Here is a 27533-nt window from a genome sequence, read left to right on the forward strand (position 1 = left end):
TTCCCGCCTACGCTCTTTGACTTTTTCAGCCTCGATAAGTTTAAGCCTTGGTATCGTTTTTTTCCTACTTCAAGTCTAACTTTTGGGACCGAGTCAATCAGTTTGGACCCTCTTTATTTGGGATATTCACCTGAATTGGTATTGAAAACGATCCAGTTTAAACTGTAGGTTGGAATTTCTGATTCTAATTTAAAGCAATAAAAACCAAAAATATTGTTCAAATAATGAAATTCTCTTTTATTCACAACTCAAGAAGTATTTACAGGTTCTCTCTGGTTCCATATCTCAAAAATAAACTCACCCACTTAATGCATATCAAAATTAAAAGTGAAAAAAAGAATTCTAAAAAAAATATCAAACAGCAGCGGTTGCTATAGCAACGTGTGAGCTCTAATTGGGTATAATATAAAAAAAACACAACTACTTCCACTTAATAGGAATAACATTTACCATGACGCAATGCTAAATTCTATGCCACTATCCACATAAATGCCACTATCCACATAAATGAATTATTAATCAAAAATCGAATATCAATTACTTTTCTTTATAATGCAATAAAATCTGGCGAGTAGCTATTTAAACGATCAAGCACTTCGTTTGTTTATTTGTGGCTTGAAGTTAGGCTCACAGAAAATGCCGTTCATGGGTTAAATTTAGTAGGAATAACACAACCTGTGACGTAGGCCCAATTACTAATACTCTTGATTATTGTAGTGGTATACCCAATTACTAATACTCTTGATTATTGTAGTTGAAAAGTGAGGACGCCATTAAATCCAAACCTAGACCACCCATTTTGCCAATGGGTAAATAAAGCCTTTTCGATTAGAGCTAGCACCAAGTTCGCATCAATTTTTATTTCATTCTTTTTTATTCTCAAAGCTGGGTTGCTTAGCAACGGAGTATTTTTCTCTTGTCGATTACGCAGTTATGGTTATATTAAATTTCTTCTTCTGTTATGGCGATAGTTCTTGTCCTCTTTTTGGGACGATACTAAGTATATTTAACTTAATAGCACCCCAAATTTTGATGCAATTTTTTCGAAATGTTATTTACTTTGAGGGTCAGGAATCCAAATATGCAAAAAAAATATTGTTTATTCAGAGTCTGCACTCTGTGTCTGATTTCGTATTTAAATTGTTAGCATTAATTAATTAGTATAGATGAAGTCACGTCAGAAACCATTAATATTGACATTTAGTACGTGGAAATCCGATCATTAGAACAAAAGTTACTCAAAGCAATATCTTTTCTTTTTTTGCGCACTGTACTATGCAATTAACATTATCAAGTTTCTTTAATATTATCTGAATCTTTTAAAAATATTTATTTTAATAAAAATTGCTTGCATTTATTTTAACCTATCTTTTTTTTAGTGGTTTGAGCAAAAAACGCACCAGTTTTTTTTATTATCCGGCTTAAATCCGGCAACCCTTTTCATCAGCTCACCAGTTGAAATGAAGTTATGGCTGAAATTTGTTTTACATGTTTTATGATCTATAAACCAATTAATTATTTATAAAGGGCAGAAGAAACAAGTTTTAACTAATTTCTTTACTTAGAATTTTAGAAACCACAATATTGAATTTTTACTCAAAATGTTAGCTTCTTGTTGAAATTTTATCCCTCCACTTTAACCCACCAAATATTTTCGTTTGGAAATCCACTAAAAATAATGCAAAGATATGTTCGAAACAAAAATTTGAACGATTAGACCATTCCAAAGTCTTTTTTTTTAAAAAATTCTCGAAATAATTGTACGTGTACAAATAACACTGAAAAAGTTTCCCCGATGACACTTTGTTAAAATTCTAACCAATTCTTCATTGAATAGTTGTAAATCTGAAGTTGAGAGCGATTAAAGATTTTTAAGATGTTCATCCGTGAGCAATGAAAGGTACTTTTTTTAAACAACGTTTATTACTGATTAAAAATAGGTAGTAAACACATATTCCTATACTAAAATAGAGTAAATATGTAATAAGCGTTAAAGTAATTTTTATTTTTTAGCTGTCCATCGCAATTTTGCAGAATGGCAATCACTCCGAATGTCTTCCCGTATCATTTGTGGTGTGAGTTTGCCCACCTCTGCCTTAACCCATCAAAAAATTTCATTTGTCTCTTTTCTAAAAAAAATTTTTTTTTGGCCAAAACAAGAATAAACTAATTTCTGACCTAAAACCCAAAAAAGTGAACTTCGTGTTGTGTTCGAAAATTAGCCCATTGCAAGAAACCATTATCCCTACATTTGACCACCAAAAATTTCTTTACCCAATCCCACAGATAAAAAGTTATTTCAAAAACAATCTCTAGATAATTTTCCATCCATCGATTTTCTTCCATCGAACTTTAGCCAATTAGTAAAACGATATCCCATGAAAAAATTTCGAATGCTAAACAGCAAAAAATAAATAAATAAATAAATAAAATATAGCAAAGAATTAAATAATATATAGCTAGGTATTTGACGACAAACTCCAAAAATTTGAATTTTAGCTCCATATTTAAGTCTATAGTTGGATATCATTAGCAAAAATATACATATCTTGTACTAAAATAAGAATTACGGTGTAACGAATCAAGCTATATTAAGAAACAGATGATTTTCTTTTAAAAATAACACATTTATTTGAAGATAACACATAAAGTAACAAATTTAATTTACATTACAATTAATTTAACAGATTAGTAATTATCTTGTAAGAGGATTTGGAAGAACCTTTAGCGGGTTAGCATAAACCTCAAATTCCAAAAACAAAAACTATCTTCTCCAAAATCAACAACTCTACGATGTTCCATCAAAACCTCGTACTTTTAATTTTTATTTATGTGTTTTGTTTCTTTTATTCATGTTTTTATTAGCCAGATATTTTTAGACTTTATAACGGCAAAATAGCGTTTTGTTACGTTTTAAGAATTCTGAGATTTTTGAAGCGAAATTTAAAATTTTACCAAGTAGAGTCACCCTATATGAAAATATCATACGCTTATAACAGCGTATCTTTTCAATAGCCAACTAGTAGCTAATTATTATTATTTTTACCATTATAAGAAAGAGTCCCGATGTCTCAGTAGGTAAGTCACTGAACTGTCTTTGGGGAAAACTGGGGTTCGATGACAGGACGGGTTCTTGCAGCCCATACAGTTTCAGATCGATTTCCATTAGATCGTTTGGGAAAATCGGTGTGGAATGCTGACTACGTTGCCATTGGTCAACGAAATAATTAACAATTAACATGCATTGCTCCCTCCAGCCTGGAACAGTTTAGGCGATAGCATGAATGCTTGCTTTTAACCTGCTTAGATGTATTTTGAAACCACAAAAATTTCATAGCTGATTAGGCTTATTTGTTAACCGAACTTACGAATTCTGTTTGGAACTGTTAGCACACGCGAAATTAATCTAATATTGATCATCCAAGTATTTTCACAGTCTGCGTAGGGACCGAGGGTGCGCGCTATTGGTCTTCGTTAAGATATTCTACAGTAAAGTGCTTGACTTCGAATGAAGGTGTCGACTACAGAAGCAGGAGTGCTATCCTCAGAGATGTTTCCCAGACTGTCGCCAATAGCCCATTGTGCAGCTCTAGTGCGACGTAAAGGAATTACAACAACAACAAATATTTTCAACAGCCCTCCCATTATAAAAAAGCTTCAAGACGTTTTAACTGATTTTTGACTAGGAAAGCATAATTTTGAACATCGTCTCAATGCGTTTACCCGTTCATTTTATTTTATAAACAGCATCGAACTGCCGATGCATTTTTGAGTTTATGACTATCAATGTCCAACTCCATAGGCATGTAATTTTGAAACCATCCCAGAAGACAGGGAAGCTTCTGGATCAAATATTGGGATAAACTAGCTTTCGTGAAAGATTTTTTGATGAAACTAATCCGAAGTGGAAAACAACTAAAGGAAAAACGCCAAGCATGGAGGGAAAGCCTCTCACACTAAGTCCGATGGCAGGGGAGTTCGAACTCATGATCCATCTGAGGATATTTAGTGAGAGTCAGGAGTAGAATTCTGAAAAACCAGGCTCCTCTGGAATTTGAACCTGAGGCACTCTTTTGGGAGCAGAAACCCTCTGACTCTTAGTGTCTAAGTGAATAATCCTACCCATTGAAGGTTCCAAAAAAAAAAGATGTGGCAAAAATTGTTCCACACACAATTTCAAAATTTGCAAACAAACGTAGCCCATACTAATTGTTAGATCATGTACTCGCACAAAATATTTTCGTTATCTTATTGCCCAAACTAAAATTGAGGCCAAAATAAGCTCTACCGAATTTTTGACTTAAATACCGCAAGTTTTAATTTTGTCTCCAAATGTAAGCTTATTGTAGAAAAGTTTATCCTGCGATCGACAACCTTCTGAAAAGAAAATTATCATTGCGGCTACTTTTTCCTAATTTCTTATAGATATTCGCTATATTTAAATACAATTACAATTGTTAAAACCAAAACTGTAGTCTGACTAAAGAATTAGCTGAACGTACTTGCTATTTTCGTTTTGTATGCATACGATGCTTATTGTTTTTTACATTCTTAAAATAACGATATAATTATTAAATGGTGAAAAAAAATACAGTTATTGTGAGTTTAATGATTTTTTGAATGAAGCTGAATGAAAGTTTTTTTGAGTTGTTGTGCAGTTTTTTTGAATTGTCAATTGAATGAAACTTTTTTTGAAAAACTAAACTGTTGCAATAGTTGGGTACGAACTACATATTATAGATTTAGTATTATTTTGTTGCCATATTACTTCGATTATTAATTTCGATTATAAGAAGAAGAAAAACAATTTATGGTCTAAATAAATATTTCCTCATTTTTGACCTAGAAACCACTTATTAGAGTTCGCCTCAATTTTAACCTAATTCAGGGAATATCTAGCCCATTGAAAATCATCGTAAGTTCGATCACTGATAAAATGTTTATGGCAAAAATAAGACAGCAGTAAACAAGAAATAACAAAAGAACATGTTACACATATCAACATCCGTAAGACTACCTAACAACAAAATAAATTCTTCACTATCATGTAGTCTTATATGTCTTATTGTATAGTGCACAAAAAAACAGAAACATTTTTTAATAACTTTTGATGTAATAATCTTATTTATACATACTAAGACTCTATTTTAATGGTTTGAGAGGAGAATTTATTTTTAAAATTTATTAGATTTTTCAGGAACTATTCGTTCAATTTCGCTTAAATTCGGTATTTTTTCAGTCTATTATTTAAAATTACATTCTTTAAAATGACGTAAAAAAATTTGGAAAGCATATATTTCAAAATTTTCTTTGTCGATTATTAAATAAAATAATTAAAAACAATAAATACTTACTAAAAGCTATTTCTTATGGTAGTATCTTTTGATAAAAGAATTTTACAATTGTTTTTAGAGCTTTTCAATTCGAAAAAAACGTTCTCGCGATATGGCAAAATACACAAAAAAGTCTAAATAATATTAAAGTGTCCAAACTTTGGACAGCTCTCCTGACTTAACTATTGGAACCATATTTCCCGGATTGCGATTACCCCTTATATTTTGTCTATCAAAAATCCGAATCCCCCGAAAAAAATTATTTTTTATTCAGAGAAAGTTCGATTTGTGTCTGATTTCGTAGCTTAAAATATTGTCTGCATTAAATAATTAGTATATTAGTATTTACCCCCTTTAACCTTTAAGATTGAGTACTAGAACGTGGAGATCCAATCATTAGATAAAAAGTTATTCAAATTAATTCTGTTCTTTTTTTGCGCACTGTAAATTGATAAACCGTTTATTTACAAAAACTAAATTGCAAGACAATCCCGCGTTGAAAATATTATGAAAATGTTTTTAAACTGTCTGTCACCTGATGTCAATTTTTGCCATTATTAGTAAGGAAAACAAAATCGGTATTAGCTTTGTGTTTTAGAAAAAGCTAGTCTTTTTGAACTAGTGCAGCCCTCTAGTGACGATAATGAAAAATAAACATTCGTTCATAATCAGTGGGGTAACTAGCGCATTTTGCGCCTTTGAAAAGAATTCTTCTCTTAAGAGAAAAAGCGCTCGTTTCTCAATTTCAGTAATAGATTGCTGCTTTAAAGCATGGCTCTTTTACTAGTAGAAGCAATTTGAGGTTATTATAGTTTTTTGTCCCTTGTAGAACGTAGCGATAATTTGAAAGAAAAAACATTAATTTAAGAATCAATTATGTTATTTACTGACAAAAAAAAAGACACAAATTAGCTTTGAAAGCCCGATAATAGAGAAGATTTTATTTAAATACATTAAAAAAAACATTGAAATTATTTAAATGCATTAATTCATACCAGGAAATAAGGGAAGGAATATAAGGAAAAGAAAAACAAGTTTTCTCAAAATTCAACTTTAAAATCTGTAAATAAAATCCATTTGAAATTTTTCGAATTTCAAATGATTTTTTGTAAAGTTATTCAACACAATTTAAAACATGAAGCAGCATTTTATCTAAATTTTTGGAGACTTAATTTAAATTTTGCCTGAAATCTTTTCTTCTTTTTTTTCTATTTTTGTTTGCAACTCTTCCATAGTTCGTATTATTTTTTACTTAATTATTTTAATTTCATTTATTTTAATATCTAGTCTATTTCATGTAGAAAAAAATTTCAATATAACATGATCTGCCCATTCATTTTAATGGACCAAAAATGAGTTCACAATGACTAAATTTAAGAAGAAAAAAAAATTGGATGAAAAGTACGCTTTTATTATACAATCGTTTTTAGTCTCATTCCTTTTTCTTGTGTAACTAGTTATGTTTAGTTTCATAAACTTTTTTCCTTATGAAGCTAATTGAGTGAATCACAAGCATTTTGTATAAAACAATATGACTTATTTAGTTAACAACAATTTTGTATAGAACAATAAGACTCGTTTACGTGAAGACAGTTTCGTTAGTGAATTTTTGTACCGAAAGAAATCTTTATAAAGCAATTGTATTAGATAAATCAAGAATATTATTATTTGACTAACGGCGAGAGTCGTGGGAACACCGTGTATGGCGTAGCCTGGTTGGTAGGGCTGTGCGCGAGTTATTTCCCGGAAAAAATAATTTATAATAATTATGTATTATTTTTTATTAATTTATTTAATAATACTTGGAAAATGTGGAGTTTTATGGAATTTTTTAATTGCTTTTACCTATTTTTTAAGAATGCAATTTGAAAATACAAAACTTAGTGCGAAATTGATCGAACAGTTATGGATAAATCAAATTCTAATTACGTGATCATTTTAAAATTGGTTACCTTAGAAACTATTCGGCCGACTTCGTCCAAAATTTGTATTTTTTTTTAAAATTTAAAACTAAATTCCTTAACGAGAAAATTTTGCGTTAGTTATGTGAGGAGTGAGTGCAAACGTATAGATTCCTTTATGCTAATTTCCTTTTTCGCGTAGTCTACCTTGTCTTGATAATTTTTTTAAATAAACTAATCTCATAATTATAAAATTAAGTTATTTCATAAAAAAAAATTCATGGAAAAAATAATTTTTAAAACTTTTTTGTTATTTTTTATTTAATAAGGTTTGAAAAACTTTCTATGGCATATACATTTTTACATCATTTAATACTATGTAATTTGAAAAGGCCAAAATACAAAATTTGAACGAAATCGGACTAATAGTTCTTGAGACATAATATTTGAGTCTTTAAAGCTTTCCTCTCATGCACTCTGATTATTTTGTTTTTATTTTAGAATATAACAGTCGTTGAACAGCAGTCCCAATTTTGGGTTTACGACAACCCGTGTTCAACTCCATAGCCTAGTAATTTTAAACCCAATCCGGAACACAAAAGAGCTCCTGGATCAAGTATTGAGAGGAATTTGCCTTCGTGGAAGATTTTTTGATGGAACTAACCCGGATTTGCGTTACATGGAGGGGAAAACCTCCCACTGTTAACCTGACGGCAAGGGAACTCTAACCCATGATCAGTCTGGCACTGAGCAATATTATAATTATTTATTGTCAAATAATTATAATATATTTTAAATTATTGAGTTCTAATTTAGAATTTTTGCTGCAAAAAATATTCATTTTATATACTTTTGAGAATAAATATATACTAGTCTAAATACATTAAAAGTTTATGACTGTCATTTCAGAGGTCAAATCGCAAGATGACAGCCGTTTTAATATTTTCATACTATTTAATATGAATTATGGGTTGGCTAAAACGAAACGATTAACGTGCGTCTTCCCATTTTACAGCTTTGTGTTGAAAGTTAAAACACCAACGTTTATAATGATTGTTTTACGAATCTCAGACGAACTGAAAATTATTTATGTTTTATTGACGAAAAAAATGATTTGCTATCTATTCACAAGTCATAAAATAGACAAGTATTTTCCGATATAAAATAAATTCTACAAGTTTGAAAAATATCTTGACAAAAGAAAATTATGAAATTAGACAACTAAAATATACTTTTTCCGCCAGTTATTCCGAGAGTGTAGTTTTAAAAAAGAACGTGATTTTAAATATATTTTTTTAAGTAAAAAGCGTAAATTTTTCGACTAAGTTTCAGTGTTTCAAAGTAATCATAAGAAACAAAAAATCTTGTCTATTAGGAATATGCGTCAGTAATAATAAATTAATTACATTCGTTAAAAAATGCTTACTATCATTCGCCAACCTCCGAAACTTTTTTAAGAAATTGATTTCAGATTACGATCTGAGATGGATTGCCTATTTTATAGCAAAAAATCTAGACATTAATGTAAATTAATATTCGTTCGTAAAACAACGCAATTTCACAACTGAATTGTTCCAAAAATATTTAGAAATTTAAGGCAATACGAATTGTCAATGTATCAACAAAAGACACACAATTCTATTGCGAATAGTTTTCGCTAAACTAAATCGGGAGGATCCCTGATCGCTCTCCATGCGTGATATTGCTTAATACGAATGTTTTACTCTCGAATATACAGGGTGTCCCAAAAGGTCGTTTACAAACTTAACATGCTGGTCTGTCATATCATGATGAACAAGATTTACATAGGAACTTGTGCCCGAAAATTAAAACTGAGACCGCTAGAGGGCGATAAGTGCAGGTTTGGATGAGGAGAAAAAAAATGATATCGATAGCGGTGTTAATATGATTTTTATTATAAAACACCATTACATCACAGCAAATGCTCAAAATTCCTTCCATTCGCCACAATGCACGTTTCACAGCGTCGGCGCATGGATTCACGAACCCGTTCAAATTGGCCAGGAGTGTCACGGACACGTGCTGCCGCTTCCGCGATCCTGGCGATAAGATCCATGTCCAATGTTACAGGTGTCTCGTACACTATGGACTTCATGTGATCCCACAGGTAGAAATCCAGGGGAGTCAGGTCGGGGGATCGCGGTGGCCATGGGACTGGTCCGCCTCTACCGATCCAGCGATTAGGATAAATCCTATCGAGGTATTCTCGAACAGCGTAGCTAAAGTGGTCAGGCGCTCCATCATGCTGAAGCCAGATGTTTCGGCGTGTAGCGGCTGGAACGTCACCCATCAGATCCGGCAAAACTCTTTCTAAAAAAATGCGATAGGTATTTCCGTCGAGGCGTTCAGGTAGAAGGTAAGGGCCAATCAACATGTCACCAATAATACCAGCCCAAACGTTTACGCTGAAACGTTGTTGATGTGCATGGGCATACATCTTGGGTTTTCATGCGCCCATACGTGCATGTTGTGCAGGTTCACGACACCATCCCGTGTAAAGCAGGATTCTTCAGAAAACAAAATCCATGATGGAAAATCTGGCTGTGCGACCCGCTGTTGCAAATTCCAGCGTGAGAATGCAATGCGTTTGGGATAATCGTCAGCGCACAATGCCTGTACTTTTTGGAAGTGGTAAGGGTGTTGCATGTCATCGTGCAGTATGCGCATTATGGTGGAACGAGCTACACCCAAGACACGTTCGCCTTCTCTGAGACTTCTTTGCGGGTTGATGGCATACTCCTGTAGCACGGTTTCCTCTACGACAGGTGTGCGTGTAGCACGTTCTCCGCCGAGGTGACTACGTGCTACGAAAGCACCTGATTCACATAATCTGCGGTACAATCATCCAAACAAAACATGACTTGGCTGACGTCTGTTTGGGAAGTGCTCAAGGTACGTCCGTGCCGCGGCTCGTCAATTTCCATCAGCAGCGCCGTATACGTAATGCATGTCGGCCATTTCTGCGTTACTAAACTCATTCATCCTTCTCCTTCAACGTCCACGCCTGAAATGATTGTTTTTCCCACTCTCCCGTTTTCGTGCAATTATCGCCCTCTAGCGGTCGCAGTTTTAATTTTCGGACACAAGTTCCTATGTAAATTTTGTTCATCATGACATGACAGACCAGCATGTTAAGTTTGTAAACGACCTTTTGGGACACCCTGTATTATTAATTGTTAGTTAAGCTAGAGCCCTGATCGCTTTAGTGTCCCAAGCATACCCCCGGAATAGCTCACGAAGTTGGTTGCAGATTGCTTCGGGATCTGGGGCAAATTGCACGACGAAACAGCAACGAAAAAAAAATTAATAAAAAAATGAAGATATTTGTTCGTAAAAGCAAGAAACTCAACAATATCATATCACTTCTGATTAAAATTCTTTGTAGTGATAGCGAAATAAAAGCAAGAATTATGCGACTGTGAACAACTTAATCTGTGCAAACACTTAATTTTTTAAGTTCGAAACATTTATTTCGATTACTTGTATGTAACGGTGGACGAAATCTTTATAATTGAACTTTGCTAAATTAAGAAAAGATATTTAATATTTTGCTAAGACTCTAAAAAAAAATTTCCTCTGAAATCAGGAGATACAGCATCTATAAAATAATTGTTCCAAAAATTATTAGCTAAGTAAGGCGTATTTTTTATTTTCAGTTTACTGGATCCCTGCTTCGCTATCACTCGCCAAACCCCGAAACTATTGCTTTTGCAGTAATTTTATATTGCTTTCGTTGATTGTTTAATACATCAGTTTTTAATACTATATTTTAATTATAGTTGATGAGAGCTCATGTTCGTAAAGGTAATTCGTCTAAAATGAACCTCTCACACCCTCTTAGATTAGGCTTATATTATTACTGATTAATATTAGTTCGCCATGACTGAAGTGCAGATAGAACTAAAATGGATTTTATTTTCTAACTTAGTCTACTTTTACTGTTATATCTGCAAACTTCATGCGGCGACATGCTCAAAAGTTTTGATTCGTTTATATTAAATAAAACTATTGCCACAATCGTCTTAAACAATTTTTACAGAGCGAGTTTCACTCCGTTATAACTCAAAAACTATTAAATGTAATTTTACATTATTAACAGAATTCTTTTTTAACATGTTGATGTAGCTATCGAGTTGTTTTATGTCTAAGATGAAAATTGCTGTTTTGCGTAGCTTAATTCACTATAGTGAAAACTCTATTTAGTTATTTTAATTTTTAAACATATTTAGGTATATGCGGAATCTAAAATTTTCCTTCAGGTTGAATTTTATAATTCAAGAATATTTCCTAACAGGTAAAAATTAAAAAAAAGTCAATTAACAAACATTAAAAATTTTTCCAATTGAATTCCCAATATTTATTATATCGTTTATGTAAGTAATTGCTAGATTTAGTATTTTATAGGGACCCTTTTTAAACTGCAATAAGTCAATTTATAATTTATGTTCAGTTTTAATTAATGTCTGATATAGTGTATCCCTTACCTAACTAAGCTTGATTACTCGTAATAAAGCTACAAAATAACAAAGCGATTTCCAAATTAGTTGTATTATGTTCAACAAGTTAAAAAAACGACTTTTATCACTCCATCAGCAATATTACTCTTAACTTCGATAAAATTAAGATGCTGATTTTAGGATATGTTATTTCAGGACTATATTAAAGAGTAAACATATTCTTGTTTTCAATACCTTATTTCATGTTTTAGGGGTAAAGGAAGAAACACACACGCAATACATTTTAATTAAATTCACAAGAATCAGAAGATCAAATATGTAGTATAAATAATAAAAATATAAGTATAAACAAAATATAAACAAAAATTTTAATAAGTTATCTTGGCTGCCTTTACAGACTTCGGTCCTTTTATATGCACGTTCACGTTTAACCTCATAGGTAATAATCCTCTTTCAATGAAAGTTTCGCAATCAAATCTCTCCGCTGAAGGGTATGTTCACACTTTCATGAAAATTTTAAATTGAATTGTTCTCAGATAAATAGAAATACAGCAACGACAAAGGTGGCATACGTAGAATTATAGCAGACCATAATACTTCTGCGACTTATCGATTTCAGCAATCACTGTTACAAGTCTATTCCGTTTAAGATCCTGTAATGAAAATACACTATATTACCTCTTTATAACATGCTCCTACAATTCATAATGTTTGCAAAAAGCATTGTTTCTTATTTATAGAGTAGAGACAGGAAAAGAGAACTTCAGAAAAGTGAAGCCATACTTGAGACCACTATACTGTGTGGTGCAAGGTCATGGTCCCTCTACCGTAACTGAATAAAGGTACTTTTAATCGTAATTGTACCATTAAACATTTCAAAATTTTATAAACAAGTGTACTCGAAATTTTTTTTTAATTCTTAACTGCAACATTAGTTTAATAATGATCTGTTTGAAAACCACTTACTAAATTATATAAAAACATTTAAACATGAAGTGTATAACAAATCATTATCGAAAAACTTTTACTGTTAAACCATCAGTTTAAAATGTTTTTTTTTTTTAAAAAAACTAAAACAATTCTTTTTAAAAAGATGTAAATTCGTAATTTATTTTTGTCTGGTTAAATGTAGTGATTGTTACTATGAGCATTATTACGCTTGTTCAAAAGACTAATCATTTTTGTATGTTTAACTAATTATTCACTAAATTTAATTCAATATATTCTTTCATAATACCTTAAAGTGACTTAATTTGTGAAATCTAAATTTAATTCCCCTAACTAAACTCTAATCTCAGGTATCCACAATTTTTTCTAAAACTTGATAGATTATTCTCTCATACTTTGATGTTTGTGTTCATTAATTAAATTCTTTATTATCTCAATGACATCGACTCTCTACGATAAGAAAAGACCGATTCCTTCACAGCCGTATTAAAAGGGCGTGAAAAAAGATTTCTATATAACCAAACATCACAAGTTTAAGTCTAACATGGTACATTTAATTTATTGTTTAATTATTCAGTTTAGATGTCAATACTCTTTTTATTTATATCAATAGATATCAACATTTGAAACAAAGAAATCTTTATTCACGATTTTTCTTATCAATCCTTATTTACTTTAACATATGAATGAGTAACGATATAGTTTTTCCTTCTGTTTCATATACGTTATTTTTACATGTTTGCTTTTCTTATGCGTTACTTTTAAGCGCTTAATACTATGCGTAATTTATAATTTTCTTATGCGTCAATTTAGTTAGTTTTCTTATATTGCACATTAAACTTAATTTTGGGAGTTGTTATGTTCACTTTTATTTGCGGTGCCACTTCTACGCGTTTAATTTTTTACGTGTTACTTTTACAAACTTGTAATATGCATTACATTTTACGTTCTACTTCTTTGTTGTTGATTTTTTCTTATGAATTAATTCTTACTTTTCTTATGCCTTACTTTTCCACTTTTACTTCCTTTTTATTTTAAGCGTAAATATGTATATTACTCTTTACTTATCTTTCAGCGTTAGACGACAGTGTTGAATTTAAACTTTACCTTTTTACGCGTTATATATTATTTTTTACTTATTATACACTTTTAACTTGACTTTTTTTTATTTCTCTGTAGGTTACTTTTACGTATTTATTTCTATTATGTGTTGCTTTTACTTTTTTCCGTTTTTCTACTCTATTCTTTAATAAATAGTTTACGCTTTCCATTACTCTGTATATTTCCACTTACTTTTCTCAATGCGTTATAATTTTACCCATGTTTACTTTACAAAATATTTATATATATATATTTTTTTTTGCTTTACTTCTAGCGTATGCTTTTCTTAAGTGTTTATTTTATATTATATAGTTGCTTTCATGCGTTACTAAATTGACCGCGTTTTCAATTGCACGTTATTTTTAATTTCTTGTATTTTTTATGCCTTCCTTTTCTTTATGCGTTTGCTACTCGTTTAATCTTCCTATGCATTACTTTTTAGCTTCATATATATCTAAGTGTTCCTTTTAATAACCGTTAAATTTGCATGCATTAGGCGGTGCTTTTGCGCATTTATTTTCCTCGTGCGTTTTTTCCACGTTTCTCTACTTCTTTCTTTACTCTATATTTCATCTCACTTTTCTTGGCCTTTTGTGAGCTAAGCATTGATTTCCTTACGCATGACTTTAACGCGTTTATTTTAATTATACGTAATTTTTACTCGAATGCGTTTCTCATTGCTTACAAATTCTTTCTAAATAACGCATTACTTTTCTGATTGCGTTACTTCAGTGTAACTTTTTTATGCTTTTATTTGCTAACTTCTCATGTTAACTTTTACACGTTACTTTTTTAATGCGTTACTTTTCGCGTTTACTGCTTTTATTTATGCTCAATGTTAAATTAACGCAATGTTTAATATTCTATTTTCCAACATAAAAAATACAATACGTTTTACATTTAAATAAATTCGGTAATTAAAGTAAAATTAATCTTTATGATATATTAATATAAAGACATACTAAAAATAATAATATTTCTGAAAGAAATATTACTTTCAAAATGAATTTCTTTATTGCGCTTTCAAATTTCTCTTAAAAAAAATCTGGAAAATATAAGAATTGATCAGTATTTACGCTCCGTATTTTGTATTAGAATCTATTCCTTCTGGCCGCGCACTACACATTAAAACCTGTTGGTGAGTGGTTAGATCTGAAACTCCACCCACTTTTAAATGTCTTATCTTTTAATTAGCGGTAAATCCATGTTTCTTTGGAAACTAGATTCCTAAAGCTTGAGAAATCTCCTATTCTAGATTTAGGTTTTTTTCAGGAAATTCAACTCTGACTCCACAAATTCCCTGGTAGGACCCCAAGAATTTACAGTATATTAAAGTTATGAAAACAGTAATTAAAGTAGAAACCTCTAAATGAAAAAAAATTAAAAACTATCATAAGAAATAGCAAGTAATGGATGTCGATATTTTCCAATCTAATATTTTGAATTTAGTATAAACAGGAGTTATATGTAAATAATTTGGAATTTATTATTATAAAAATGATAAATAAACTAAGAATTTTAAATAAAAAAAAGTATGTAGTTATCGACAATGCCAACTTTCATTTATGAAAAGGTACCCCAACATAGTACAGAGTTAACATGTCATATATTAGTGAATTGGAATTGTATTTTTTGTAGTGGTAGATACACTACAGTAGACCTGCACCAGAATTTTATCTGGCACAGAATTCAATGAATGGATACCATTACTAGATTCATTGCTGTATTTTTGAGAAGTCGGGAGAGCTGTATTAAGTTCACGATCGAGATCGCTCATGTGTTGCCATCAGCAGCTCAGGCCAACGTTGTGTGTGATCGAGACTGAGTAGCAACAACGCGAGGAGGTTATTAATGTCGCAGCCACAGGTGGCAAGTCAACTGTTTAATGAGGAATCCATAAAAGTAGACGTGTTCAAATCGAAGTTTCCGCCAAGGTCGGCATGTTCTCATCGTGTCCAAAGGTCACCAAAGTGAGGTGAGGAGTTGTCGACAATGTCAACCTTTATCCATGAAAATGTACCCCACCATAGAATCACGTTAATATGTCTTATATATTAGTGAATTGGAATTGTATTTTTGTAGTGGTAGACGCACTGCAACGAACAAACTAATGAAATAACGAATGTCAATATTTCCTAATATTTTTGAATCCGGATCAACCAGAAGTTATAGGCAGACAATCAGAAGTATATCAGGGGTGATTGCGAGCCCAACTCAAAAATTCTGAAAATTTCTTGAGTAAAATCATTAATGACACATTTCAAAAAATTAATGTCTTTATAAATTGAAGCAACTGATATTTTCAAAACATGAAATTCTAAATAAATTACATGCAGCATAATTTAAATAAATAATTATGTATAAGTTTACTTTTATCTCTAATCACATTTATAGAGACATTAGTAAATATTTATTCTACCAGAAAAAATATTTACAAATGAGAGAAAGGTCAAGCATAAACTCTAGTTCTAATATCTCTAAATAAAATATATAAGAGTTTTCATGCATAAATGTAATCGATGATTTCTTAAAACTTCTGGGCCTTGGATTTCTTGCGATTAGCAAAAAATCCGGAAATCCTTATTTTTTCCGAAGCACAATCAGGAGTACATTTGTATTAATATTATTGATTCAACCATCATCTCACACGAACTGTCAATATGGGGAAAAAAGGTCGGGTTAAACAGGTGTGGTATTCTAAAGCTCAGAAAATAATTTTGTCTTTTTGCAAAAATGGAAACACATGAAGAGAAAGAATGTGTTAAATAGTATAAACTTGGGGATTTTTGTCTGCTTTGGAACACTAAAAATGTTATGTAAAACAGCATGAATTGGGGAACCACTTATTTATTTACTTTATTTACCTTTTTACGTGCTTGATAACATGTTCAATGCAAAAAAAAATTAAGAGCGTTTGCAAAAATTGTGAAACGTGAACACTAAAAAGTTGCAAGTGTTTGGTTAAAAATCGCTTTGATAAAAAGTGGGAGATAAGAATATTATAAAAATGGTAAATAAACTAAAGCTTTTAAATAAAAACCAAACAAAAATGTTTTATCAAAAGAAATAATGAAGTAAACAGCTTAAATATTTTTCCTTATTTAGAAGAATATTAGTTGAAACAAAGAATATATTAATAGTTTGCACACAGTAACAAAAATAATTAAAAACAATATGAAACATAAAACTTACTAACCTCACCTTGGAACTGTGTTACACCAAAAGATCTGTGTTTCTCAAAGTTTTTGTCAGCGACGCAACTGCTAAAATGATGCTGCTCAAAAATCAGCGCTACAACAAAAGTTAAATATATAGAGCGAATAATGAAAAAAGAAAAGAAAATTGATCAAAAATAAATAAAAAAAAGTTCAAAAAGGGGAAAAAATTTATAAAAATCCGGAAAATACAAGATATAATCTTCTCATCAGCTCTCACGATTATATCCGCAAAAAGGAGTGCTTTCTAATATTGTATCAATGTAGTCAAAGCAAAATATGTCAATACAATAGTGTGAGGATATAATCGTGTGAGCTAATGAAAAGATTATATCTTTTCTTTTCGGATTTTCATTAATTTTAAATTTTATTTTCAAATATTCTTTTCTTCTTTTTTTTCATTATTTCATCTTTGTTCATTATTGTTTCATGAGCCTTAGCATTTTTTCCATGTTTTCTCTACATTTTGAACTCATTTTATGAATTCTATATACTTACATCTTACGCACTGTAAATAAAACTTATCGTCTTTTCTTAATTTTCTTCGTTTTTCTCTTTATCCTTTTTGTATTAATTTGTTGTGCTACATATATAGGGGAGAGGGGGGCACATGTGAACAAATTTTTTTATTTCTTCACTTTTCGAAAAATATCATCAATTTTTCATAGTAAAGAAGTCCATATGTTTAAATAGTATTTTCTTTGTCTTGTGGAATTTTTTGAGATTTTTCAATAAAATATTTCTTTACTTTATAATATTTTAGAAAAATGACTTCAATTGTTCACATGTGCCCCTATTGGGGGCACATGTGAACAGGCCTGGGGCACATATGAACAAGATTAAAAACACAAAGCAATCATCATATTTCAAAGAAAAAAAATCTTTAATATAACAGATATAGATACGCATTATACTGAGGGGGTTGTAGCTTACTATGTGAATTTAAATTGTACAACAGTACTGTGAATAAGAAAATAATTTTTCAGCTGTACAATAATTTATACGTAATTGGGTTTTTCGCAACTTAATGTTCCACGGATGTTGTAATGGGCCTTTTTCTTTCTTCTCTAATATTCTTTCATGCTTTTTTTTTCATTTTTTTCTATCTTTTCATTTGTAGCTTTAACAATTCTATTTTCTCAGGTGTATCAGTTAATATGCGTGATGCGCGATCAACCATTTAATAAAAAATTTTTTTTTAAAGGAAAAATTAATAAATTGATTATGGAAAATTAAATAATGATAATTTTAAATGCATACATATTTTTTATACTTATAATATCATGAGGATAATAATCTTAATACTATGTAGGGGCACTTGTGAACTGTTCACATCTGCCCCAGATGTTTTGTTCACAAGTGCCCCCATCATCCTTCTTAAACCTAACTTGAAAAATAATGAACTTTTAACTGAGTAAAAAAAAAGAATAATTGTCATAAACTTACCTGAATGTTCATATAATGATCTGCAATAGTTAATATTAGTTTATTAGTTGATTTATATTATGCTTTCACTTGGAGAAGCGAGCGATTATAATATATGCAACACCAGCTGATACAAAGAAATTGTCAGAATAGACCAACAAAATGTCTCATTGCTCTGAAAGTTTTTCAGAGAGGTAGGACTAGTACTGCCATCAATTGAAAAATTTTCGAGATTTTTTATTTCAAATCATATTGGTAAAACATACCATGTTCACATGTGCCCCCTCTCCCCTATATATATATATATATATATATATATATATATATATATATATATATATATATATATATATATATATATATATATATATGTATGTATCAAATTAAAAATAAGTTGAATAAAAATTTTTTTTTTCTTTGCTATTTACTAATTTGCTAATACTATTTAACTATAAAAATAAATACATGTAGTATTATTTACTCTTCATTAAAATTTTGTTTTAATGTTTACTCTCATCTTAATTCATAATTTAAGTACCTTAAAAACATAATTAGTGCTTTTTTTAATTAAATATTGAGCTAGTTGAGTAATTGTCAGTAAACTGATTCAGCTTTTTAATATTACATCCAAGTAAATTTTTTAAAAATAAATAATAATTAGATCTAAGTCTGGTCAGCGGCCTTAGTATCAAGATGAAAACTATAGAAACTGAGAATAAATGGGGAAAAAAAGATAATTAAAAAGTAATAAAACAGAGAATTGTGAATCTGTATTTTGTCCATAGTTTCGTGGATTTGAATAAAACCATGCCTCAATGAAAAGATGAACCCATGTAGATAAAAAAAATAATAGGTTAATAATAAATAACCCCAAATAAAATACTTAATTTTTCACATATTTCCATTAAATTTTTAAAGGAGGGAAAATATTTACAGTAAAAATGTTATTTGAATGTAAAAATTAAAATAAAATTGAAATATTTAATTAAATAGTGGAACAGATAATTTTTATTTAATAATTTTAGCATATATCTATTTAGACCAAAGAACGTTTGCTTGCTTTTTCCATAGGTCTAATGACCAGGGTCCATTTTTATGAAGAAGTTAAAAGTATTTTAGCATATATCTATTTAGACCAAAGAACATTTGCTTGCTTTTTCCATAGGTCTAATGACCAGGGTCCATTTTTATGAAGAAGTTAAAAGTAATTCACTATGTAAAAACCTAACAATACCGAGGCTAACCCTAATATAAAACTTATAAAATGCTTTTATTAAAAAAGACAACAAAAAAATTAATGGGAGAACGAATTTTAAAAAGAAAAAAGACACTATAGATAAAAGACCTGGTTAATAGATAGAGATTCAAAGTCACAGAGCTAATCTTGATAAAATCCATAGGATCTAAGATTAAAATTAGAATGAAATAAAAAACAAAACAAAGGTAACCTATTTTTCATATTCTATCAAATACCTCAACCATAACTAACTAAACATCAGAAACACTAGAAAGATTAAAGTTATGAGGAAACAGGGTGTGTAGCAAAATCTTTCATCAAAAAATAAGCACCGTTTAGGTACTTTTTATGCACTATGTACAGTAACAAAAGGGAAATTGATTTTCAAATACTTTAAATGATCATGATAAAATAACCAGTTTCTGACAAAGAACTTTTTCTTTTCTTGATTATATTAGCTACCATAAAAAGATTGTGATACTTTTTAGTTCGATTTCAGAGGATGAAAAATGAAGACTAAAATTAAGAATATCTTGCAAGGAATATGAGAGTGCAAGAATCTTACCGAACCCAAGCTCAGTCGACGCACATGCGGACCTGCAGCTATTTCGTCAAGCATGTAAAATGATTGGCGCTTTCATACAACACTGATCAACGGTACGCCAAAATGCATCGCGTTTGAACGAATAGTGAAAACTTTGAAAAGAATGTGAAAACCACTCCTTTGCATATCAAGTGATGAAAATCAACAAGGCAAAGAAAAAAATTTCATTTTCAAAAGGAAAATTAAGCACTATTAAAAAACACCCAATAAAAAAATCATCTTTGAAGGCTTTTAAAATTAAAAAGCGTAAATTGAAAATAAGTACTTCTTAAGAAAACTACACACCATGGGGAAAATAATTATGCATTCATAAAAAACACTTAAATTAACATGAAACAAATATTTACATCAGTTAAGGAATTAATTATTGTTATTTATAACTTCATGCAGATACAAACTATGAAAATAAGATGCTACACACGGCTTCTCTTTTAGGCTTTTTATTTAGAAACAATAAAACATTAAACAAATAAGAATATCAGTCAATAAAAATAATCAATCTTCTAAATTTTTAAAAATAAAGAAAACAACAAGTTAAAAACACTTTGCTAAAAAAATATTACCTTTCATTACGTCTGAATTCACAATTATTTTATGACTCACAGGTAAGAAGTTTTTCATGAGTATCATTCCATGCAGTTTGCACTTTTGAATGATTCCCTGAAAATAAATAAGTTTTAAAATCATATAATGTTATGCTTAAGAACGAATAATACATTTAATAATAAGTAAAATAAAGCTAGAATACTTTTTTAAATTAAAAACTACTACAAACATTATTTCAGAAAAAAGAAAAAATATGATGAAAAGTTTCCAAATTAACTCAAAATAAATTAAATTTATAAAGTTAAAAGATCATATTTTACTTAAAATAGTTGATCCAAGGTTATATAAAAAAGAGAAGATAATTTTAAAAACAGGAGGATTTTATATATGTACTAAATTTTGAACTATACAAATACTACTTTAAAGAACTCAACTGATATGGTGCAGTTACAAAAGAAGCTACTTGCAATGATGATTTCCCTCGTATAAAATATCATGCAATATTTTTTAAGACTTTATCTGCGTTTCAAATTATTTTTCTAAAAAGAATAATTGTAAAGCAAAAATGACAAAATATAAACCAATTTTGGAAAATAGCTGTTTAATATATGTGTATATATACATATACACATATTAAGAGCTATTCTTAAAAATTAGTTTACATTTAGTAATTTTTGCTCAAAGCTCAAAATGTAGAGAAAACATGGAAAATATTACAGAATATTGAAAAAAAGAAAAAAATAAAAAAAAATTAGAAAAAAAAATAAATAAAAATACAGGGGTAAAAAAAAATTATATATAGTATATAGCGGATATAGTCACATGACTATATCCGCTATTTCTTTAGTGCTCCTCACACTATTGTATTGATGTATTTTGCATAGACTATATTGATACAATATTAGAAAGCACTCCTTTTCGCGGATATAATCGTGTGAGCTGATGAAGAGATTATATCTTTTTTCTCCCAGACTTTTATTAATTTATTTTAAATATTTTTTTCCTTATTCTGTAAATTTTTCCATGTTTTCTATACATTCTGAACTTATTTTATGAGTTCTATATACTTAATTTTCTTTGTTTTTCTTTTTATTTATTGTGCTATATATATATGCGTGTGTGTGTGTAACTTGACAATATAACAAAACTTTATTAACTAGAGCACCCAAACTTAACTAACAAAGAGATTATTCAGATTGATAATTCTTGGTCACTTCAGTCTTAAGTAATAATCTTCAAATTTTTCTTTATTCTTGAATGTTTTCCTTTCAGACAGAAATAAATTAAATGAATTACCAATCTAACAAAGCACACCCTGAATCATTTTTTAAAGAAAGCAGTTAACTCAAAAAAATTTACTTATCAGTTCAAAATATTCCTTAGACGTTATTTAAAGTGGTAATTCTCAATCTTTTTAATAAAAAAAATATCCAAACAATTATTTCCAAAAAATTTATATATGCACTTGAAGGGAAAACAAAACCATAAATTGGGCAGAAAATAATTTTGAATAAAAAAAAAAAAAAGCCTCAATTTGTTTCAACAATCCCCGAGTACAACAAAACATATTTAAACTACTTAACATTGTTTTATGAATATCTAAGAAATGATGGAATTGCACTTTCAGGAAAAGCGATGAAGAAATGACGTTTAGAAAATTTCTAGGTAAGGAATAATTTCTGTAAAAATACCAAATTCAACAAATCAAAACGTTTTGAATTTGGTCGCATTCCAATAAAGGAAGTAATAAGTTCCAAGGAAGTAATAAGTTCCATATAATTTCAAAAACTATACAGCCATAAACAGTACTTACGTATAAATTTAGATACATAATGTTAAAACAATTATGCAAAGATTATGTAGTTAAAAAATGAACTATGCTTTTAAAAATTTTCAATTTGGGAGTGGTACTGTACTCACATGCATTTTCTCGACTAACTAAAATCTAATCTAAATCTCTAAATCTTTGAACAAAAAAAAAATGAAATACGTTCTCTAGTTAGCACATATTTTTATCATAAAGTGATATATCAATCCTTAAACTATTAAACAATTACTTTTTTTAAAATCAAAAATCATAAATAATTTAATCTATAATTTTGTAATTTAAAATTTTAGTTGCTTGAAAGTCTATGCACATAGCATGCAATTCAAAATAAACGCCATTCTTAAAATTAGCCACAAGTATCGTAAAAAGAAGAAAAAAATTCAATATTAAATTATACATAATAATCTTGGCCAAAGGATACTGGGAGATCATTGTTCGCCAAGATAATAATTAAATAAATTATAATAATTATTATTATAACTATATATTTATAAAAACATTATATTTTCATCAAGAATTTTTTATATTTCATAACCATCGTTGAACAGCCGACCCAATTTTTGGGTTTATGACTACTAGCGTTCAACTCCGTAGCCGCTGGTAGAATTCGAATCAATCAGTCAACGCTAGGACCGAACCTAGCTCACCTCATCGAGAGGCGAGCACTCCATCCCCTGAGCCACTGTTTCATAAAGAATTGGTAGGAATTGGCTTGGTGATAATTGGTGTTTTTAAAAATCAGAGTTATGTTTAAAACACTTATTGTTGCTGTAGGCCATTAGGGTGTGATTGCATTTGTTTTCCAGTGGCACTGTTTATGACCAAGAATTTGACTTCTGCCACACCCAGACCCCGTTCTCACAAACACGAGTCCTGCACACTGATAACCAGACTATCCCTTTAAGACGCCTGCTTTTTACATTAAACAAAACACTTATTTTAAGCATGTTTTTTAAAACATTCTCTGTTAATGCCCAAAATTTAACATAGAAAATTCTAAGTCAGAGAATCAACTTTATCTTTAATATACAAACCATAAGTTTAAAACAACTTGGTTGCTTATAGTGACTGAAACTAAATTGGCAATTTATTTAGCTTATCAAAAAGATATTGATAAAAAAGAATGTTTCTAGCAAAGTCACGTGCAGTTTAACGCTCGCTTGCGGAATTAAAAAAAAATTCCAGCAAGGTTTTTTTGTAGAAAGAAAAATATGACTATTTTTGGGGTTGCTAAAGCAATGAAACTAGTAACAATATTCAAAGCTCTAACAAAATAATATATTTTTATGTTTTTAAAGAAAATGTGCTTTAAAATAATTATTTTTTACATTGTAAATAAAAACAATTTTAATACATACATGAAAAAATAAAATATGCACGAATATTCCTTGCATTAAAAAAAAATTATTTGTTGAAGGAAAAATATTGTAGAAAGAAAAATAAGACTATTTTTGGGGTTACTAAAGCAATAAAATTTGTAACAATATTCAAATCTCTTACGAAATAATAAATTTTTATGTTTCTAAAGAAAATGGGCTTTAAAATAAATTTTTTTACATTCTTAATAAGGAAAGAATTTCAATACATACACAAAAAAATAAAATATGTACAAATATTCCTTGCATTAAAAAAATGTTTCATGCAAAACATTTTTTCTACTATCATGGAATGGGGAACATATAAATTTTTTTTATGTTAATCAATATAAAATGGATAAATTAACTAAGACATTTTTAAACCTAACTGTGTTTTGCAATCGAATAATTTATTACCTCTTTGGAAAGATGAACCACTATTTTTTTCAATAACATCAACAAACACTTCATTCTTCAAGTTTTAAAAATGAAAATTTCAGCTAAATTTAACTTTTTGGTGCGAGAAAAAAAACTAAATAAATAAACAAGAAATGCTTTTAAATAACTCTGTGATATAGTATGCACTTTCTTCAATACTTCAAAGTGTTTAATATCCACTAGTTTCTGCTCTCTTTAATTTTCACATGAAATTAGTTGTATTTTATTTGGATCAGATAACACATTAAAATGTTATAGTTAAACTCCGTTTAACAATAACATAACTTTTCCATTTGCTAATAATAATAATAATAAATGTCAAAACTATTTTAAGAGTTCAAGTAAGAGATGAGTTTATTTTAAAAAAAAAAGGAGAATTTAAGCCCTGTTATAAGAAAAACAAAATACAAGGAATGTTATAGTGAACTAATATTACCTCAAATTATAATTTTAGAGCTTTTTGAATTTTTTTCCAACTAAAGTGGAATAAACTTTAAAGAGAAGTTCACAGAACAATAACTCAATTTCAAAGAGATTATGCACTTGAATTTTTTATTATTCAATAAGTAGACATCCTACAGTATTGTTGGGGGGAAAAGTTTTACAAAATGTTTCTCACAAAATTTTAATAAAGGAATTTTAATCCACAATTCAAAAGGCAATTTTAATCAAAGTTTTAATTTCTCATAAGTATTGCATAATTTAGACGAAAACAGTGCAATAAAACCTTCAAAATTTGTCACTAGATAATTTAATGAAAATGTGAGAAAACATCTTTCAATTAGTGCGCTTTCCTAAATCTAAAAAATAAGACTGAAAAATATAGTTTACTGCAGAAAATAAGAATTTAGAACTTTCAATAGAATGTAAAAACGAACTTCTGAAACAAACTGAAATAGAACTTTAATGTATTTTTCTTATATTACTCTGCATGGTATAACTAATAAAATATTTTATATCTTTTAATTCAGTAAAACAAATTAATTAAAAACTAATAAACAATAAATTTGCCAACCTGAAGATGATAGACATGATTTCTTTTCAAATTTAAAATACTTACATTGAAAATATAATTGAATGAAAATCAGAAACAATACCTTCCACTCCAATTTTTTGTTAATCAGTTATAAATAAAACCTAAATAATTATCAATAATCATCCTAACTAATATAAAAGTTTTCTCCCAAAACTACACTAAATTATAAAAAGGAGACATTTTACAGCCAATGTTCTAGAAGGTCAATGCATTTTTTAGACAAAATTGCACCAATATGTGGACCTAAGCTAATTAACTGCGAGCAGCATTTTTAAAAGGTAATTTAATACAATACCTTTGTTTATTTTTAGGTTATGAAAAATGTCTACATTATTGCATGATTAAGGTTGAAAGAAATTTTAAGCTGCATCCACAGCGAATTTTGCCAGACAAAATTAAAATAAATTTTAGAAAATCTCAAGACAGACATCAGTATTAGATTAACAGTAAACAAATAACAAATATAAACATATTTCATTATAAAATTACAGTATTAAACAGTAATTTAATACTACACTTTCTCTTTTTTTCATAACTGTCCTAATTTTTGGGTTTACGACTACTAATGTTCAACTCCGAAGCCTTGTAATTTTGAACCCAATCCAGAAGACAAAGGAACTCCTGGATAATGTATTGGGAGAAACTTGCCTTCTTGGAAGACTTTTTGATGGGACTAACCAGTTGCATGGAGAGGAAAACCTCCCACAGTTAGCCTGACAGCAAGGGAATTCTGATCCATAATCCTTCCACCACTGAGGATATTTTATGTCAACACCTTGGTCGGAGCGAGCCGGTTCCGGGATTCGTACCGACCAGCCATCGCTGGAATTTGAACCAGATTCACCTCATTGGAAGGAGAACGTTCTTCTGAGTCACCACAGGTAAAGTGGTTGTTTGAACAAAAGTGAGTTTAAACTTGATTTTGAAAAAATCTTATGAAAAGATTTGCTACTTTAACGCAAGGATGTTAAATTATAAACCAGCACGCAGCCCTGTTCATGATCCCAGGGTCAGATTGAGAGTTTGGGGCCCAGAGGGGCACAAGAATTAGTGGCCCCTTGAAGGAATTGGAATTCTATTTCTTGGAAATGTTAATAAAGTGTTTTTACTTCCGCTTCATAACTTTATTTACAAAAATTATAATAAATATTAAACATTCTTTAATGAGCTAAATATTTTATATTTAAATTTAAAACACTTACTTTTTAGTCAACATAGCTTATTTTAGAATTTATTGTAAAAAAACTACAAAATGAAATTTGTTAGTCCTTAATTTAATGAGTACCAATAAAATTAGTACCAATAACTAGTTTATTCTGTTTACAAATTTTTTTTTCATCTTTAAGCAGTTGAAACAGTTTTAAATGTCGCTTAAACTATTGTAACCCAAAGAATTTCTTAACGCATTTTTACTCAATCAATATGCCAACTTTTCAGGTAAACAAAATGTTTGTCTATATAGTTAGGCAACAAATGAAACAGAAATGTATGTTATAAATTTTCCACTGAGTGATGTATTTTAACTTTTGAAAACTGATGCGTGAAAGAAATTTTTTTAACAAATTTATAGGGCAATAAAACCAATGATCTTCCGAATCAGTAAAGAATTTTGAAATGCATATATTACTGTTAGTGACCGAAATGAAGAAAATGCCAACTTTCACCGGTGAATATCAATCTATCTATGTGTTCGACGAATCATGGGTTAGAGTCCCCTTGCTGTATGGTTAAACGTGTAAGGTTCTCGTGGTATTCCTCACCATGTAATGCAAATGCAGGTTAGTTCCATCAAAACGTCCTCCAGGATGGCATTTTTCTCCCAATATTTGAGGCAGGAGTTTCCTTGTCTTCTGGATTGGATTACAAAATTACGCAGCTGAACATTAGTAGTCGTAAATCCAAAAATCGGGTCAGCTGTTCAACGACGCTTATAAAATTAAAATAAACTGTAGTTAACAGCAACTACTTTTTTTTATAAACTATTTTCGAAATGTAGTTGTTACCATGATTGAAAAATCATCGAAATGAAGTTTTTACCGCCAAAATGAAGAGAATATCAAAGTTCACCGGTGAATGTCAAAAATCACT

General features: G+C 29.6%; 1 protein-coding gene and 1 long non-coding RNA gene across 3 annotated transcripts in view; both read right to left on the reverse strand.

The window, feature by feature from the left end:
- The window catches only part of LOC147802092 (uncharacterized), a 408540-nt gene that overhangs the window by 96654 nt on the left and 284353 nt on the right, over positions 1 to 27533 (reverse strand). The gene's annotated exons all lie outside the window — the stretch shown is intronic.
- The window catches only part of LOC147802094 (uncharacterized), a 36502-nt gene continuing 20948 nt past the window's right edge, over positions 11980 to 27533 (reverse strand). The window contains exons 1-4 of one of the 2 annotated variants that reach the window (XM_087153241.1): positions 24389 to 24787; positions 20806 to 20902; positions 16958 to 17052; positions 11980 to 12365 (exon numbers count right to left, since the gene is read on the reverse strand). In XM_087153241.1, the coding sequence (XP_087009367.1) occupies positions 12291 to 12365; positions 16958 to 17052; positions 20806 to 20902; positions 24389 to 24442 (321 nt within the window). In that variant the 5' untranslated portion in view covers positions 24443 to 24787 and the 3' untranslated portion in view covers positions 11980 to 12290. Of the gene's footprint in view, positions 12366 to 16957; positions 17053 to 20805; positions 20903 to 24388; positions 24788 to 27533 lie in introns of those variants that run through there. The other variant, XM_087153242.1, reaches the window with a different exon arrangement.

The sequence above is a fragment of the Parasteatoda tepidariorum genome, chromosome 10 (assembly GCF_982258835.1).
Source record: "Parasteatoda tepidariorum strain Cologne lab strain chromosome 10, Ptep-v5.0, whole genome shotgun sequence".
NCBI lineage: Eukaryota > Metazoa > Arthropoda > Arachnida > Araneae > Theridiidae > Parasteatoda > Parasteatoda tepidariorum.